The sequence below is a fragment of the Leucopleurus acutus genome (assembly GCF_964270905.1).
Source record: "Leucopleurus acutus genome assembly, chromosome: 5".
Lineage (NCBI taxonomy): Eukaryota > Metazoa > Chordata > Mammalia > Artiodactyla > Delphinidae > Leucopleurus > Leucopleurus acutus.
Genome location: NC_139147.1, coordinates 68,509,679 through 68,525,321, shown reverse-complemented (window position 1 = coordinate 68,525,321; position 15,643 = coordinate 68,509,679). Strand labels below are relative to the sequence as shown.

General features: G+C 38.6%; 1 protein-coding gene across 1 annotated transcript in view; it reads right to left on the bottom strand.

The window, feature by feature from the left end:
* Positions 1 to 15,643, bottom strand: part of SLC49A4 (solute carrier family 49 member 4) — an 89,924-nt gene that overhangs the window by 3,308 nt on the left and 70,973 nt on the right. Inside the window, exon 8 of the mRNA XM_082839862.1 lies at positions 4,757 to 4,939. Coding sequence (XP_082695988.1) covers positions 4,757 to 4,939 — 183 coding nt within the window. The remainder of the gene's footprint in view (positions 1 to 4,756; positions 4,940 to 15,643) is intronic.

Below are 15,643 nucleotides of genomic sequence, written 5' to 3'. Positions count from 1 at the left end.
AGCTTTCCAACATTCGTTCCCTTTGCCTTTCACTAGAGGAACTATAAATCCATACCGCAAGCCCCCGTGACTTGCCTCTACATTTCTGCTGGCTCTCTGTCATCTCCTGTGCTGCAGCCTGAGGACTCTGCCAATTTCCAGTGAGGTGGGTGCTATAGTTTACTCAGAGCTCTGCACCAAATGGTGAGGCTCTGCTGGAGCTGAACTAATTAGGATGAAGTACCATTCTACTTTTCACCTCATCTTTCCCTGCAGTGATGTCACACTTTTGGCTTCAAGTACTTGTCTGGTTCCAGACACTATCTTCCAGAACCAACCTTCTAGTTTCTTTGGTGATTCAACCAAAATTATGGTAATTTAACAAAATTGTCTCCATTCTCTCTCAAGAGAAGCCAGCTGACACCACAATTTCACAGTGTGATGCCCTGCTCCCTTCCCTCCAGGTTAATTATCCGATAGCTTTGACCAGCACATTGCATTATTTTACTTCTTAGATAGAAAATTACTTCTCACTAGTCCACATCTGTTGAACCTGTTCTCCTGGTAACCACTAGAAAATACCTCCCTCCTCAGCACACAATGCAGCCTCAAATTCCTGGCTGGCTACTTCAAAATGAAAGGACTGAGGTAAAACCATTAATGTTTTTAGCCAAAGCTTGCTGCAAACCTTCTAGAAAAACAAGAACAACAAAAAATAACAGCCAATACAAACTACAAAACAAGCTACAAACTGTAAAACAGAACATTAGAATACATTTCAGAGCATATAAAGCATACAACGGCATTTCCAAATTGATTTTGTATGTGAAGTTATTAGAATAAAACATCACTGTGCTGTCTGAAATACTCGCTGAGATTCACAAAGCAAACATTATAGGAAGCAGCTCCGTTTTGCAAATATGCTTATATTAAGGAGCAAGTAACTTTTTTTCAAAGTGCCCTTAAAAAACCCAAGTCAGAAAAACTCCAAGAAATCTTTGACATGGTCCAGGTTCCCAAAGCAGAGTCAACACAGGACATGGGAAACTCTGTGACCCAGGGCTCTAAATAGGCCAGTGGCGTTGGTACAGAAGCCTGTATGACATTCGCCATCAATGATGGCAATGGCCATAATCAACAAGCAAATCACCAGTGGAGCCTATCTTGCCAGGCAAGGCACTCTAATGTGGTCATTTTGGGGTTAGTCTGTACAGCCCTGAAAAGCCATATCTGATGTAGTCATCTACCAGATAGCACAGGGTGGGAAACCAAAAACTCTGGTCAGGAAGTTTAGTACTTCCTTGAGAAGTGACCTTAAAAACCGCCTATCTGGGGCTTCCCTGGTGGCGCAGTGGTTGAGAGTCCACCTGCCAATGCAGAGGACACGGGTTCGTGCCCCGGTCCGGGAGGATCCCACATGCCGCGGAGCGGCTAGGCCCGTGAGCCACGGCCACTGAGCCTGCGCATCCGGAGCCTGTGCTCCGGCAATGGGAGAGGGCACAACAGTGAGAGGCCCGCGTACCACGCACAAAAAAAAAAAAAAAAAAAAAAAAAAGGCCTATTTTTATGATGATTAAAAATCAAGCCCTCCAATCATGTCACTAATAGTTGAATTCTGACACATAACTAACTTCTGGGTGAGTTTTTCAAGTTTAAAATGACTGAATTATGACATTCAAACACTGGCTCTAATGGAAGGGAATTCATTATATAAAATGTTTAGCAGACTGGGCTGCGGAACTAAAAATTTAGGAAATAATTTTATACAGTTTTCAGATTTGTAATTTAGGTATCATCATACCTCAGCTATAAGGCACGTGGACTTTTGCTGTGGGACTTTTGGGGCGAGATCAACTAATTATAAGTGAAAGAATCTCAACAGAGTTTTCATAGTTCTAGGAACTTTTTAGCCTTAGAGAGTTGTGGGGTATGTTTGTGTGTATTCATTATACGCACTGACAAATAAGCACATAAAAGCATCTCTTTAAAATAGAAGCCTAGATGTTTAAATTCCTATCAGCCCCAGCTAATTATCCAGAAGGAAACAAAACATTTGGTGAGTGCCAGCTGTGCCCTGGTCTAAGCCCTTTTACATTCATCTTCTCATTAACTCTAAAATGTCAAAACACACTGAGGTTCTTTTTGTCCTGAAAACCATCCTGTTCGATTAAGATTAATTTTTATTTAAAGTTTTATTTTTCACAATACTCACGGAGTTTAGGCAGAAACCTTTAACATCTACATAGATATGTATAAGAACATATGATCAGAAACCAACCAAGAAGAGGGAAGCTTTCTCCCCCCAGCTAGATAAATCCTTGATTGTATCAGTGAGATAGAAATTAGCAGAAATGGTGCTGTTTCTTCCACTGCCTGTGCCAAAGAACCAAACATGTCTGCTTGTATCTGGTCACTATAAATCTGCAAAATGAGGAGTGAGCACTGGCTGATGTACAGACACCAGTCTCTGTTGAACAAACACTGCACACTCAAGACCCAGGAGAGTGATAGAGACACTGCTTGCTGGGCACAATGGTAGGAGTGCACTGGGCTCCTCCACAGTCAGACAGCACAGGGGTAGTTCCTGCTTTAAACTGACCAATAAGTACATGTTTGTTATATTCTATAGACCACGTGCAAGAGGTCTATTAGGGGATAACATGATCTGGCATCTACTGTTGTTGTTTTTAAATGCTGGGAAGACAAAACAATTTCCATCCAACAGGAGAAACCATGCTCAGACGGGCTGCAAGGACCATTCAGCCCACCTGTGTCCATGAGGTGGAAAACCGTTTCTACCACTCTAAGGGCAACAGCCATCTCTGATACTTTACCAGGCAAAAAAAGAGAGGCACTGAGCCGCCTAGTTTCAACTATGACACAGCTGAAGTGGGTTAAAGCTGATAATGTAATAACTGTTAGGTGATTCTGTTTAGAAAACTAATGGAAGGCAAAGACCCTATACCTGGTGATGGCATTTTCCCTAATGGAAACACGTTTCCAGGAGGACAGTGAAGAGTGGTCTGACTTTATTAATATCACTTGCCTTCGAAAATGTCACTCTCTTTCATAGGATAAACCAAACGTATATCAGGTTTAGCAAAGTTGAAACCTTCTTTACCTGTATTACTGATGGACAGAAATGATCTAGTGTGTTGTTAATTATATTAGGAAATTAATATATCATTTGGACGCTCTTTGCTATTAGGTGAAAGTGCTATGTCAAAAGCTGTCCAAAACCCGGGGAGATTCTGTTTCATCAGCTTTGAACATTTCAAAATTTTTTTTTCCAGTCGAGGAGGTTATCATGGCTACTATTGCAATTATAAGCCTGTCAGAATTCCTAGAAACAATTAGGTCTCTTGGAGTGTCACATTTTAGAGCATTTCTTAATTTAAGTCTTATAAATTAGATTCTTCCATGTACAAATTACCCAAATTTACTGTATCTGATGAGTAGTTAAGAAAACAGCAACCAGAAAAAAAAAGTAGTAATATGCAATTATTTAAGACAAGGAAATAAAATGGGATATAAACCTAGTAGAAATTAAAGATTTATATTTAAGACTCACGAGTATAAAATTTTAAAAGTCTAGATGTATAAAATAAGTATAAATCCTTATTTTAACATGCAAAAAAGAAGTCTAGATAATTGTGCCCCAATTTTCTAAAATAGTGAGACAGAATTTGGACCACGGAAAAGAGAATATCAGAGAAAACCAAACAACTGCAAAACAGAGCCACTACAAACCCGCAGACCTCAACACCAGTGGGGCCTGCCTTCAATATGCCCAGCGAGCTTGCCAGCTGTCCCTGCAGCGTCTCCGCCCACCCCCTCAAAAGCTATTTTAAAGTTTCATTCTCTCCTTAAGCCCCTTCTCCACTACCTTCCCACCAACTCTTCAGAGATGAACTGGCTTCTAAGCCGAAAGTTGGTGCCATCAAGAAGGAGCTCCGTCAACAATGTGCTCAGCACAGGCCTCTGCTTCTATGCCACACACACTGCCTTATCTCCACCTCCTTTCGTCCAAGGCTAACTCCTCCACTTGGGTTCAGGAACCCAACCCTTCTTCCTCTGTAAGGACGACCCCCTTCTTTAAAGGTGTACCCCTGGGTTCTAACTGCAACCTTCTGTTCACTCTATACCTGCACTGACCAATTTGGTAGCCACATGTAGCAATTTAAATGTAAACAAATGAATCAAAATGAAATAAAATGAAAAATCCAGTTCCCTAGCTGCATTAGCTTCATGGGCTAGTGGCTACTGTGCTGGACAGCATAGATAAAGAGCACCTCTGATATCATAAAATGTTCCATTGGACAGAGCTGTCCTATACAGGCGATCCACTCTTTGGGTGATCTCTCATTCATCTGCAAAGCTTTAAACTACATATATACGCCTGACCTTAATTTCTACCTAACGTTAAGACAATAGAGTTGAAGTATTTCTTTTAAAAGCAAGACATCAGTGGTTCTCAATGAGAACCAGCATATTAGAATCAGCTGGTTGGCTTTTAAAAGTAGAAATGCTGCCACCCCCCCACCCCAAGTTAATTAAATCAGAAACTTTGGGGGGGGCGGGCAGTGAGGATGCATTCCATCAGGCTGGATGCCTTTCAAGAAAAGCAACAGAAGATATTTTCTTTTCTTCGCATGTGAAAGCTCAAATAAAGTAATTTGCCTTAGTGGGAATTCTCCATATAAATTCCCTACACATCAGTGCCACAAACCTCTCTTCTAACACATTTAGATAGTAAATAAAAAGTCAAATTTCTTACCTGTGTGATAAAATGTGAGAAAAAACAAAAGTACTCCCATGAACATATTACTTAAAAAAGTGACAACTCCACAAGTAATTCCTTCTGGAACTGGGTAGACAGTTTCCACAAAAAGCTCAAAAAATATAGGTATACTGCTATTCAGGAACACTCCCAGGAGAATACAGGAGGCATACAATGTCACTAAAATAAAAATACAAACATTTTAGTTTCAGAAGAGCAGCAGTGAGTCACATCAGATGGATATGCTGGGTGTTGTCTTTCATGAGTATCAACTCTGGAATTGCATCTCTTCTCAGTGGTAGTTGATGAACTTCAGCAAAGCGTCACACATCTGTCAGCTCTTCACACAGGTTTTGTGGAGTAGATAGGAAAAGGTTCTCTTGCTGGATGAGTACCAGTTTATTTGCTTTATCTTTCTGGTGGATTACTCCAAACCACAGCAACAATTTTTACCACTATAATTTAAAGGTTTCTTTCCCCTGAGTCACACTCCTGGCATACTGAGGGACAAGTAAAATATAGCAAATTAACACAAAATCTAGACTCATTCTTTAATTTTAAAGAGAAGTTAAAATCTAAGAAAAAAATGTAAGAAACATTAAGTGTAACTAAAAATTACGTATCTTAAGACTGGTTAATAACAGCCCTCAAGCATAAAATAAAAATTATCTGCTATGTAATTCCTGGAGAAACACTTAAAATAGAAATAGTCCTCAATTTTAGAATGAGTTTCATGTCAAGAGTTTTTTTTAAAAAAATACATGACTTTTTTGGAACAGAGAAAAAAATTTTACCTAGAAGTGTATCATTAATAGTGGCTAGGATCCCAGATTAGCCAATAAATAGCCTATTAACCCAATCTATAATGAAATCTTTGAATAAGGACACTATTCTTATTCTTAGAAGAATGTTTAGAGAAATGCACCCCACTCCAAATAATTTTATTAATGCTGTTTGTATACAAACCTTCAATAATTTTAATGTGAAGGTGAAAACAGAATCAATGAGGAAAAAATGATATCCTATTTAGAAACCTAAAATATCTCCCCTTAGACTAGTAAGTATATCATGCCCACTGATGATAATGTGTAGCAATTATTCTAACCTTAAAGTTACCAGGAAAATATTTTCAATAAAAATATTTGTTAAGTAAAAAAATTTCTGTGTAGGAACTGCAGAAAGTGAGGTAATTACCCTAAATCTGTTATGTATTATTCATAGAACATATCAAATTACCAGAATTTACCACACTGATTGCAATCATTAACAATCCCTAACATTGTTGAAGAGGTAAAAACGAAAACTGTATCTACTGTTTTCTAACAGCATTTCTCTAATTAATCTCAACTCACACTTCCTCCTCCAATTACACTAGCCTTTCAGGATTACAAAATATTTAACACATCCTAGTACCACAAATAGCTGGTGATTACTTTGAGTTTCTTTGATTAGAAGACACACAGAAATAGAGAACAAAAGGATGATGGTGAATAAAGAACGCATTGCTGGCTAAAGCAGTGACCAGGCTATTCATAGGATTACATGAGAAGCATCTGATGGATATAAACACATGTAAAACATGAAGCACTTTTCAAGAGTTTCTTAAAAACAAAACATAACCCCACACCTCATGCTCACTGTATATTTGCTGGACATAGATCATGCAAATCAATCAACACTTCTTACACATGACTCGTTAGTGGTACATTAGGAAATCTAGGGATGGAATATCACTGGTAGCTTTATAGAGTATTCTATCTACAAAACACTTTATACTAATTTATGGTCAGTCATGGTAACCAGAGCAGAGACCACTACTGACTCCAAAACAGATGAGCCTAGAAGTTTAAGATGAAAAAACACTGAATATAGCACAGAGAACTATATTCAGTATCCTATGATAAACCATAATGGAAGAGAAGATTAAAAACAAGAATATATATATATATATATGTAACTGAATCACTTTGCTGTACAGCAGAAATTAACAACGTAAATCAACTATACTCCAATTAAAATTATTATTAATTAATAAAAGTTATTAATTAATTTTAAGAAGAACTTATTAGTCATTATACACCCAGCATTTATCCCAAAACACACGAGGTTTTTAAAGCTAATAAAATAAAGAGAAACACTTTAAAACAAACGATATATAAGCGAAAAAGGCACAGAAAAGTGTGTTAAGGGATACAAACACACACACACATGCACAAATACACCTGTTTGTAAATGTATAGAGTTCTCTGGGAAAACTCAAGAAACTGACATTCAAGGTTGCCTCTAGAGAGGGAAATTGGGGGCCATGGGACAGTAGACATTTTTCATTGTATACCCTTTTCCTACTTTTTGAATTTAGTTTTTACTATGTGCATATCTTGCCTACTTAACAAAATAAAAAAAGAGAAATGTCATTGTAAACTAATGAATTGGCAGCTAATCCAACTCTACTTCATGCAGGTTTGTTAGCTCCCTGACTCAGAAATGGTTATCCCTGGGCGAGCTGCCCCACACACCAGGTATCTACACCCAGAAGCCATATAACCCAGCCTTGGTCCAGGATCCTCGACAGAAATATTCCCACCTTATTTATTAGAATTCCTATTATATGTAGGATAAGTGGGCTGAGACTGCTGATATAACTTCAGAGGCCAGAAATTAAAAAACCAAGCATTTTCATTCAATTCTCTCATTCTCAGTGTTTGCTTCTTGTATTATTATAAAAATGATGACCACAAGGTTGTTTTACACTGGCTGGATATATATGCTGAAATCACTTTTTACTGTAGAAACTAAAGAATCAAACTAATTTACACGTAGGGGACTGGTTCAAGATGGTGGAGTAGAAGGACGTGCTCTCACTCCCTCTTGTGAGAACACCAGAATCACAACTAATTGTTGAACAGTCATCGACAGGAAGACACTGGAACTCACCAAAAAAGATACCCCACATCCAAAGACAAAGGAGAAGCCACAATGAGATGGTAGGAGGGGCGCAATCACAGTAAAATCAAATCCCATAACTGCTGGGTGGGTGACTCACAGACTGGAGAACACTTAGACCACAGAAGTCCATCCACTGGAGTGAAGGTTCTGAGCCCTACGTCAGGCTTCTGAACCTGGGGGTCTGGCAACGGGAGGAGGAATTCCTGGAGAATCAGACTTTGAAGGCTAGCGGGATTTGACTGCAGGACTTCAACAGGACTGGGGAAAACAGAGACTCCATTCCTGGAGGGCACACACAAAGTAGTGTGTGCATGGGGACCCAGGGGAAGGAGCAGTGACCCCGGGGGAGACTGAACCAGACCTACCTGCTAGTGTTGGAGGGTCTCCTGTAGAGGCGGGGGGTGGCTCTGTCTTGCTGTGAGGACAAGGACACTGGCAGCAGAAGTTCTGGGAAGTACTCCTTGGCGTGAGCCCTCCCAGAGTCCTCCATTGGCCCCATCAAAGAGCCCAGGGAGGCTCCAGTGTTGGGTTGCCTCAGGCCAAACAACCAAGAGGGAGGGAACCCAGCCCCACCCATCAGCAGTCAAGTGGATTAAAGTTTTACTGAGCTCTGCCCACCAGAGCAACAGCCAGCTCTACCCACCACCAGTCCCTCCCACCAGTAAACTTGCACAAGCCTCTTAGATAGCCTCACCACCAGAAGGCAGACAGCAGAAGCAAGAACTACAATCCTGCAGCCTGTGGAACAAAACCCACATTCACAGAAAGACAGACAAGATGAAAAGGCAGAGGGCTATGTACCAGATGAAGGAACAAGAGAAAAACAACTAAATGAAGCGGAGGTAGGAAACCTTCCAGAAAAATAATTCAGAATAATGATAGTGAAGATGATCCAATGCCTCGGAAAAAGAATGGAGGCAAAGATCGAGAAGATGCAAGAAATGTTTAACAAAGACCTAGAAGAATTAAAGAACAAACAAACAGAGGTGAACAATACAATAACTGAAATGAAAATTACACTAGAAGGATTAAACAGAATAACTGAGACAGAAGAACGGATAAGTGACCTGGAAGACAGCATGGTGGAATTCACTGCTGCAGAACAGAATAAAGAAAAAAGAATGAAAAGAAATGAAGACAGCCTAAGAGACCTCTGGGACAACATTAAATGCAACAACATTTGCATTATAGGGGTCCCAGAAGGAGAAGAGAGAGGGAAAGGACCTGAGAAAATATTTGAAGAGATTATAGTCGAAAACTTCCCTAACATGGGAAAGAAAATAGCCACCCAAGTCCAGGAAGTGCAGAGAGTCCCATACAGGATAAACCCAAGGAGAAACATACCAAGACACACAGTAATCAAACTGGCAAAAATTAAAGACAAAGAAAAATTATTGAAAGCAGCAAGGTAAAAATGACAAATAACATACAAGGGAACTCCCATAAGGTTAACAGCTGATTCCTCAGCAGAAACTCTACAAGCCAGAAGGGGGTGGCATGATATACTTAAAGTGATGAAAGGGAAGAACCTACAACCAAGATTACTCTACCCAGCAAGGATCTCATTCAGATTCGATGGAGAAATCAAAAGCTTTACAGACAAGCAAAAGCTAAGAGACTTCAGCACCACCAAACCAGCTCTACAACAAATGCTAAAGGAACTTCTCTAAGTGGGAAACACAAGAGAAGAAAAGGACCTACAAAAACAAACCCATAACAATTAAGAAAATGGTCATAGGAACATACATATTGATAATTAAACGTGAATGGATTAGATGCTCCAACCAAAAGACACAGGCTTGCTGAATGGATACAAAAACAAGACCCATATATATGCTGCCTACAAGAGACCCACTTCAGACCTAGGGACACATACAGACTGAAAGTGAGGGGATGGAAAAAGATATTCCATGCAAATGGAAATCAAAAGAAAGCTGGAGTAGCAATACTCATATCAGATAAAATAGACTTTAAAATAAAGAATGTTACAAGAGATAAGGAAGAAACTCCATAATGATCAAGGGATCAATCCAAGAAGAAGATATAACTATTATAAATATATATGCACCCAACATAGGAGCACCTCAATACATAAGGCAACTGCTAACAGCTATAAAAGAGGAAATCAACAATAACACAATAATAGTGGGGGACTTTAACACCTCACTTACACCAATGGACAGATCATCCAAACAGAAAATTGATAAGGAAACACAAACTTTAAATGACACAATAGACCACATAGATTTAATTGATATTTATAGGATATTCCATCCAAAAACAGCAGATTACACTTTCTTCTCAAGTGCACACGGAACATTCTCCCAGATAGATCACATCTTGGGCCACAAATCAAACCTCAGTAAATTTAAGAAAATTGAAAGCATATCAAGCATCTTTTCTGACCACGACGCTATAATATTAGAAATGAATTACAGGGAAAAAAACGTAAAAAACACAAACACATGGATGCTGAACAATACGTTACTAAATAGCCAAGAGATCACTGAAGAAATCAAAGAGGAAATCAAAGAATACCTAGAGACAAATGACTATGAAAACACGACAATCCAAAACCTATGGGATGCAGCAAACCAGTTCTAAGAGGGAAGTTTATAGCTATACTCAAGAAACAACAAGAAAAATCTCAAATAAACAATCTAACTTTACACCAAGAGGAACTAGAGAAAGAAGAGCAAACAAAACCCAAAGTTAGCAGAAGAAAAGAAATCATAAAGATCAGAGCAGAAATAAATGAAACAGAAACAAAGAAAACAATAGCAAAGATCAATAAAACGAAAAGCTGGTTCTTTGAATAGATAAACAAAATTGATAAACCATGAGCCAGACTTATCAAGAAAAAGAGGGAGAGGACTCAAATCAATAAAATTAGAAATGAAAAAGAAGGAGTTACAACACGACACCACAGAAATACAAAGCATCCTAAGAGACTACTACAAACAACTCTATGCCAATAAAATGGACAACCTGGAAGAAATGGACAAATTCTTTTTTCTTTTTTCTTTGTGGTACGCGGGACTCTCACTGTTGTGGCCTCTCCCGTTGCGGAGCACAGGCTCCGGAGGCGCAGGCTCAGCAGCCATGGCTCACAGGCCTAGCCGCTCCGCGGCATGTGGGATCTTCTCGACCCAGGGCACGAACCCATGTCCCTTGCATCAGCAGGCAGACTCTCAACCACTGCACCACCAGGGAAGCCCTGGACAAATTCTTAGAAAGGTATAACCTTACAATACTGAACAAGGAAGAAAGAGAAACTATGAACAAACCAATCACAAGTAATGAAATTGCAACTGTGATTAAAAATCTTCCATCAAACAAAAGTCCAGGACAAGATGGCTTCACAGGTGGTTCTATCAAACATTTAGACAGGAGCTAACACCCATCCTTCTCAAACTCTTCCAAAAAAATTGCAGAGGAAGGAACACTCCCAAACTCATTCTATCAGGCCACCATCACCCTGATACCAAAACCAGACAAAGATACTACAAAAAAGAAAATGACACACCAATATCACTGATGAATATAGATGCAAAAATCCTCAACAATATACTAGCAAACAGAATCCAAAAACACATTAAAAGGATCATACATCATGATCAAGTGGGATTTATCCCAGGGATGCAAAGATTCTTCAATATATGCAAATCAATCAATGTGATACACCATATTAACAAACTGAAGGATAAAAACAATATGATCAGCGCAATAGATGCAGAAAAAGCTTTTGACAAAATTCAACACCCTTTTATGATAAAAACTCTCCAGAAAGTGGGCATAGAGGGAACCTACCTCAACATAATAAAGGCCATATATGACAAACCCACAGCAAACATCATTCTCAATGGCGAAAAACTGAAAGCATTTCCTCTAAGATCAGGAATAAGACAATGATGTCCACTCTCACCATTATTGTTCAACATAGTTTTGGAAGTCCTAACCATGGCAATCAGAGAAGAAAAAGAAATAAAAGGAATACAAATTGGAAAAGAAGAAGTCAAACTGTCACTGTTTGCTGATGACATGATACTATACATAGAGAATCCTAAAGATGCCACCAGGAAACTACTAGAGCTGATCAATGAATTTGGTAAAGTTGCAGGATACAAAATTAATGCACAGAAGTCTCTTGCATTCCTATACACTAATGATGAAAAATCTGAAAGAGAGATTAAGGAAACACTCCCATTTACCATAACAACAAAAAGAATAAAATACCTAGGAATAAACCTACCTAGGGAGACAAAAGACCTGTATACAGAAAACTATAAGACACTGATGAAAGAAATTAAAGATGATACCAACAGATGGAGAGATATACCATGTTCTTGGATTGGAAGAATCAATATTGTGAAAATGACTATACTACACAAAGCAATCTACAGATTCAATGCAATCCCTATCAAATTACCAATGGCATTTTTTACAGAACTAGAACAACAAATCTTAAAATTTGAATGGAGACACAAAAGACCCCAAATAGCCAAAACAGTCTTGAGGGAAAAAGCAGAGCTGGAGGAATCAGACTCCCTGACTTCAGACTATACTACAAAGCTTCAGTAATCAAGAAAATATGGTACTGGCAGAAAAACAGAAACATAGATCAATGGAACAAGATAGAAAGCCCAGAGATAAACCCACACACCTATGGTCAACTAATCTATGACAAGGGAGGCAAGGATATACAATGGAGGAAAGAGAGTCTCTTCAATAAGTGGTGCTGGGAAAACTGGACAGCTACATGTAAAAGAATGAAATTCTTGGGCTTCCCTGGTGGTGCAGTGGGACGCGGGTTCGTGCCCTGGTCTGGGAAGATCCCACATGCCGTGGAGCGGCTGGGCCTGTGAGCCATGGCCACTGAGCCTGCGCGTCCGGAGCCTGTGCTCCGCAGCAGGAGAGGCCACAACAGTGAGAGGCCCGCGTACCGCAAAAAAAAAAAAAAAAAAAAAAAAGACACATGCATCCCAATGTTCACTGCAGCACTATTTACAATAGCCAGGTCATGGAAGCAACCTAAATGCCCATCGACAGACGAATGGATAAAGAAGGTGTGGTACATATATACAATGGAATATTACTCAGCCATAAAAAGGAACGAAACTGGGTCATTTGTAGAGTCGTGGATGGATCTACAGACTGTCATACAGAGTAAAGTAAGCTGGAAAAAGAAAAACAAATATCATATATTAACGCATATATGTGGAACCTCGAAAAATGGTAGAGATGAACCAGTTTGCAGGGCAGAAATTGAGACACAGATGTAGAGAACAAACATACGGACACCAAGGGGGGAAAGCAGCGGGGGTGGGGTGGGGGTGATGGTGTGATGAATTGGGAGATTGGGATTGACATGTATACACTGAAGTGTATAAAATGGATGACTAATAAGGACCTGCTGTATAAAAAAAATAAATTAAATTAAAAAAAATTTACACAGGAAAGGGTTAAATTAAGATCTTCATAATCAGAATGGGGGAAAGGTAGCTGTGTCAGGATTGATTTAATATTTTCCCCAGTGTTCTGGGACATGCATAAAGTAAAACCTGATTATTATGTGTCTGAATTTGACTTCTTTTTGAATTTTCAGTTAAGAGTCTGATACAGTATCTTTACACGCTGGTTTGGCAGATCCAGTGGGTGAATGTCATCTATTAAAAGTCAGGCAGACAAGATAATTTCCTGCTCATCAGAGAAGTTCAATACATGATCATTAAATATTTCCATGACTTTCCATAGTACTGATACTAAAATTAAAATAAACTGCCTTTCAATAAAAGTCAAGGTAAGGGCTTCCCTGGTGGCGCAGTGGTTGAGAGTCCGCCTGCCGATGCAGGGGACACGGGTTCGTGCCCCGGTCCGGGAAGATCCCACATGCCGCGGAGCGGCTGGGCCCGTGAGCCATGGCCGCTGAGCCTTGCGCGTCTGGAGCCTGTGCTCCGCAATGGGAGAGGCCACAACAGTGAGAGGCCCGCGTACCGCCAAAAAAAAAAAAAAAGTCAAGGTACGTTAGCAGAACAAACACAATGCTGACACAGATTTTTTTTTCAAAGAAGCTGATAAAATTTCATAGGCTCATAATTTCAATTGCAAAAAACAAAGTCCTCTGTAGCACAAAATACAGTAACAAAGGCTGTATTTCAAGAATATGACTTGGATCATAACCCTGAAAGAACTCTTCTCTCCACCCCTGCTTCCAGTGACAAACCAAATTACTAAACTTTAGGGAAGTAAAACTATGTATGAATACATTTTTATTAATCAAATTATTCAAACCTTAGGTGATCAGTAGTTATAAAACAAATCACAAAATTTCAGTGAAGATGTATTGCCACTCAGCACTGACTTAAATTTATATAATTTTTTAAACAATTTTTAAAACTGCTTTTAAAAATATTATCATACTTGACTATCCTATCAACTCTTTGAGGCAGGTAAAGTAAGATGAAGTGCCTGAAATTCTGAAAGTCAAAATGACTTATATAGAAACAATGTAAACTACCAGTGCTAATAACAATAGTATAATTAAGGCCTACAGAATCTAGCGTGCTTTCCACCAAGCCACTGTATCAGATTGAAAAAAAATTCTTCTTTTATAATATGTCTTTTATTCAATGGTATTGACACAAAAGGAATGCTTCTCAAATCTGTATTCCACACAGAAGCTGGAAGTGACTGCTCAGAAGACAGATGACAGAATAAAAAACAGAGCACCAAAAGGTTACAGACAAAAAAGATGAAATTTAATCATGATAAATGTAAAATGGGTCCAAAAATTATTGCTTAGGTATATAATAGGGAAAATTTAGCTTAAGCCTTTCTTCAAAACCATTAAAAAAAAAAAAAGCATTTATCAAGTGCCTCTTATATGAAAGCAGCTACGCTGGAACAGTAAATAGGACACTCTATCCTCAAATCATTCCTAATCTAAAGGAATATGATGGACACCTATGGGCTCAGCAGCCATTTATATGCACAGTGTAAAGATAATTATACTTTATTCTCTTTAAAAGAAACCAAAAAAAGCTATGAGAAGCCACAGCCTCCTAGCATTAGGTGCCAAGTGCAGCAGGGAAAGTGTGCCAAATTCTAGTAATACTGTTTAAGGAGGAGCCTGACAAGCTATGGTAGGTTTAGAAGACTGACTATGCTTGTCGGTGGTGTGGAATCTATGTCTGATGAGGAAAGGTTATGAGAATTTAGATTAATGGCTAAGTCCAGGCATGACTGACATATTCAAATGTTCTGAGGGCTGTCAACAGAAGAGGGAGGTGGCCGACTTGCTCTGTGGGAGTTGTGTTGCTCCAAAAAGTAATAGCTTGCTAGGAGGAAGAATTTCCCAGGACCCAGAGCTGATTAACAAGGGAGGTTTTCATTCAAGTTGTGGTCATATGAACATACATCTGGATTGTAATGGAAGAGACTCATTTACTGAGTAAGTTATATCAGATGATGACTAAGGTTCATTTAAGTAGATCAATAACAAATTTAGATACATGTAAGTAAAGAGCTTAACTGGGATACTAAAAACAAAAACCTAAAAGGTGCTTCTTAGTGGGTAAGAATACTAGCAATTTTTTTTACAGTTTTATTAAGAAGCATTATAAATATGAAATAAGGATTATAAAATAACAATACATTTTTATCATAAATTATTTTAATGATTAGAATCAAGAAATTTCCCTAAATAGTAGGTTTATAAGATTAATACACTATATTAGATAAATTTTTATTATTGTGCACACTGACTGAATTTTTATTTCATGATAAAAGTTAAGAAAGTTAACTGGGGATTATTAGATTAGACATTTATTAAAAATATTTATAAAAACTAAATTAAACTTGATATTGCAAGTGAAAATACTCCTTTTGGAAATAAAGACATACACATAAAGGCAAACAGTAAACATTCAAAAGTTTGCC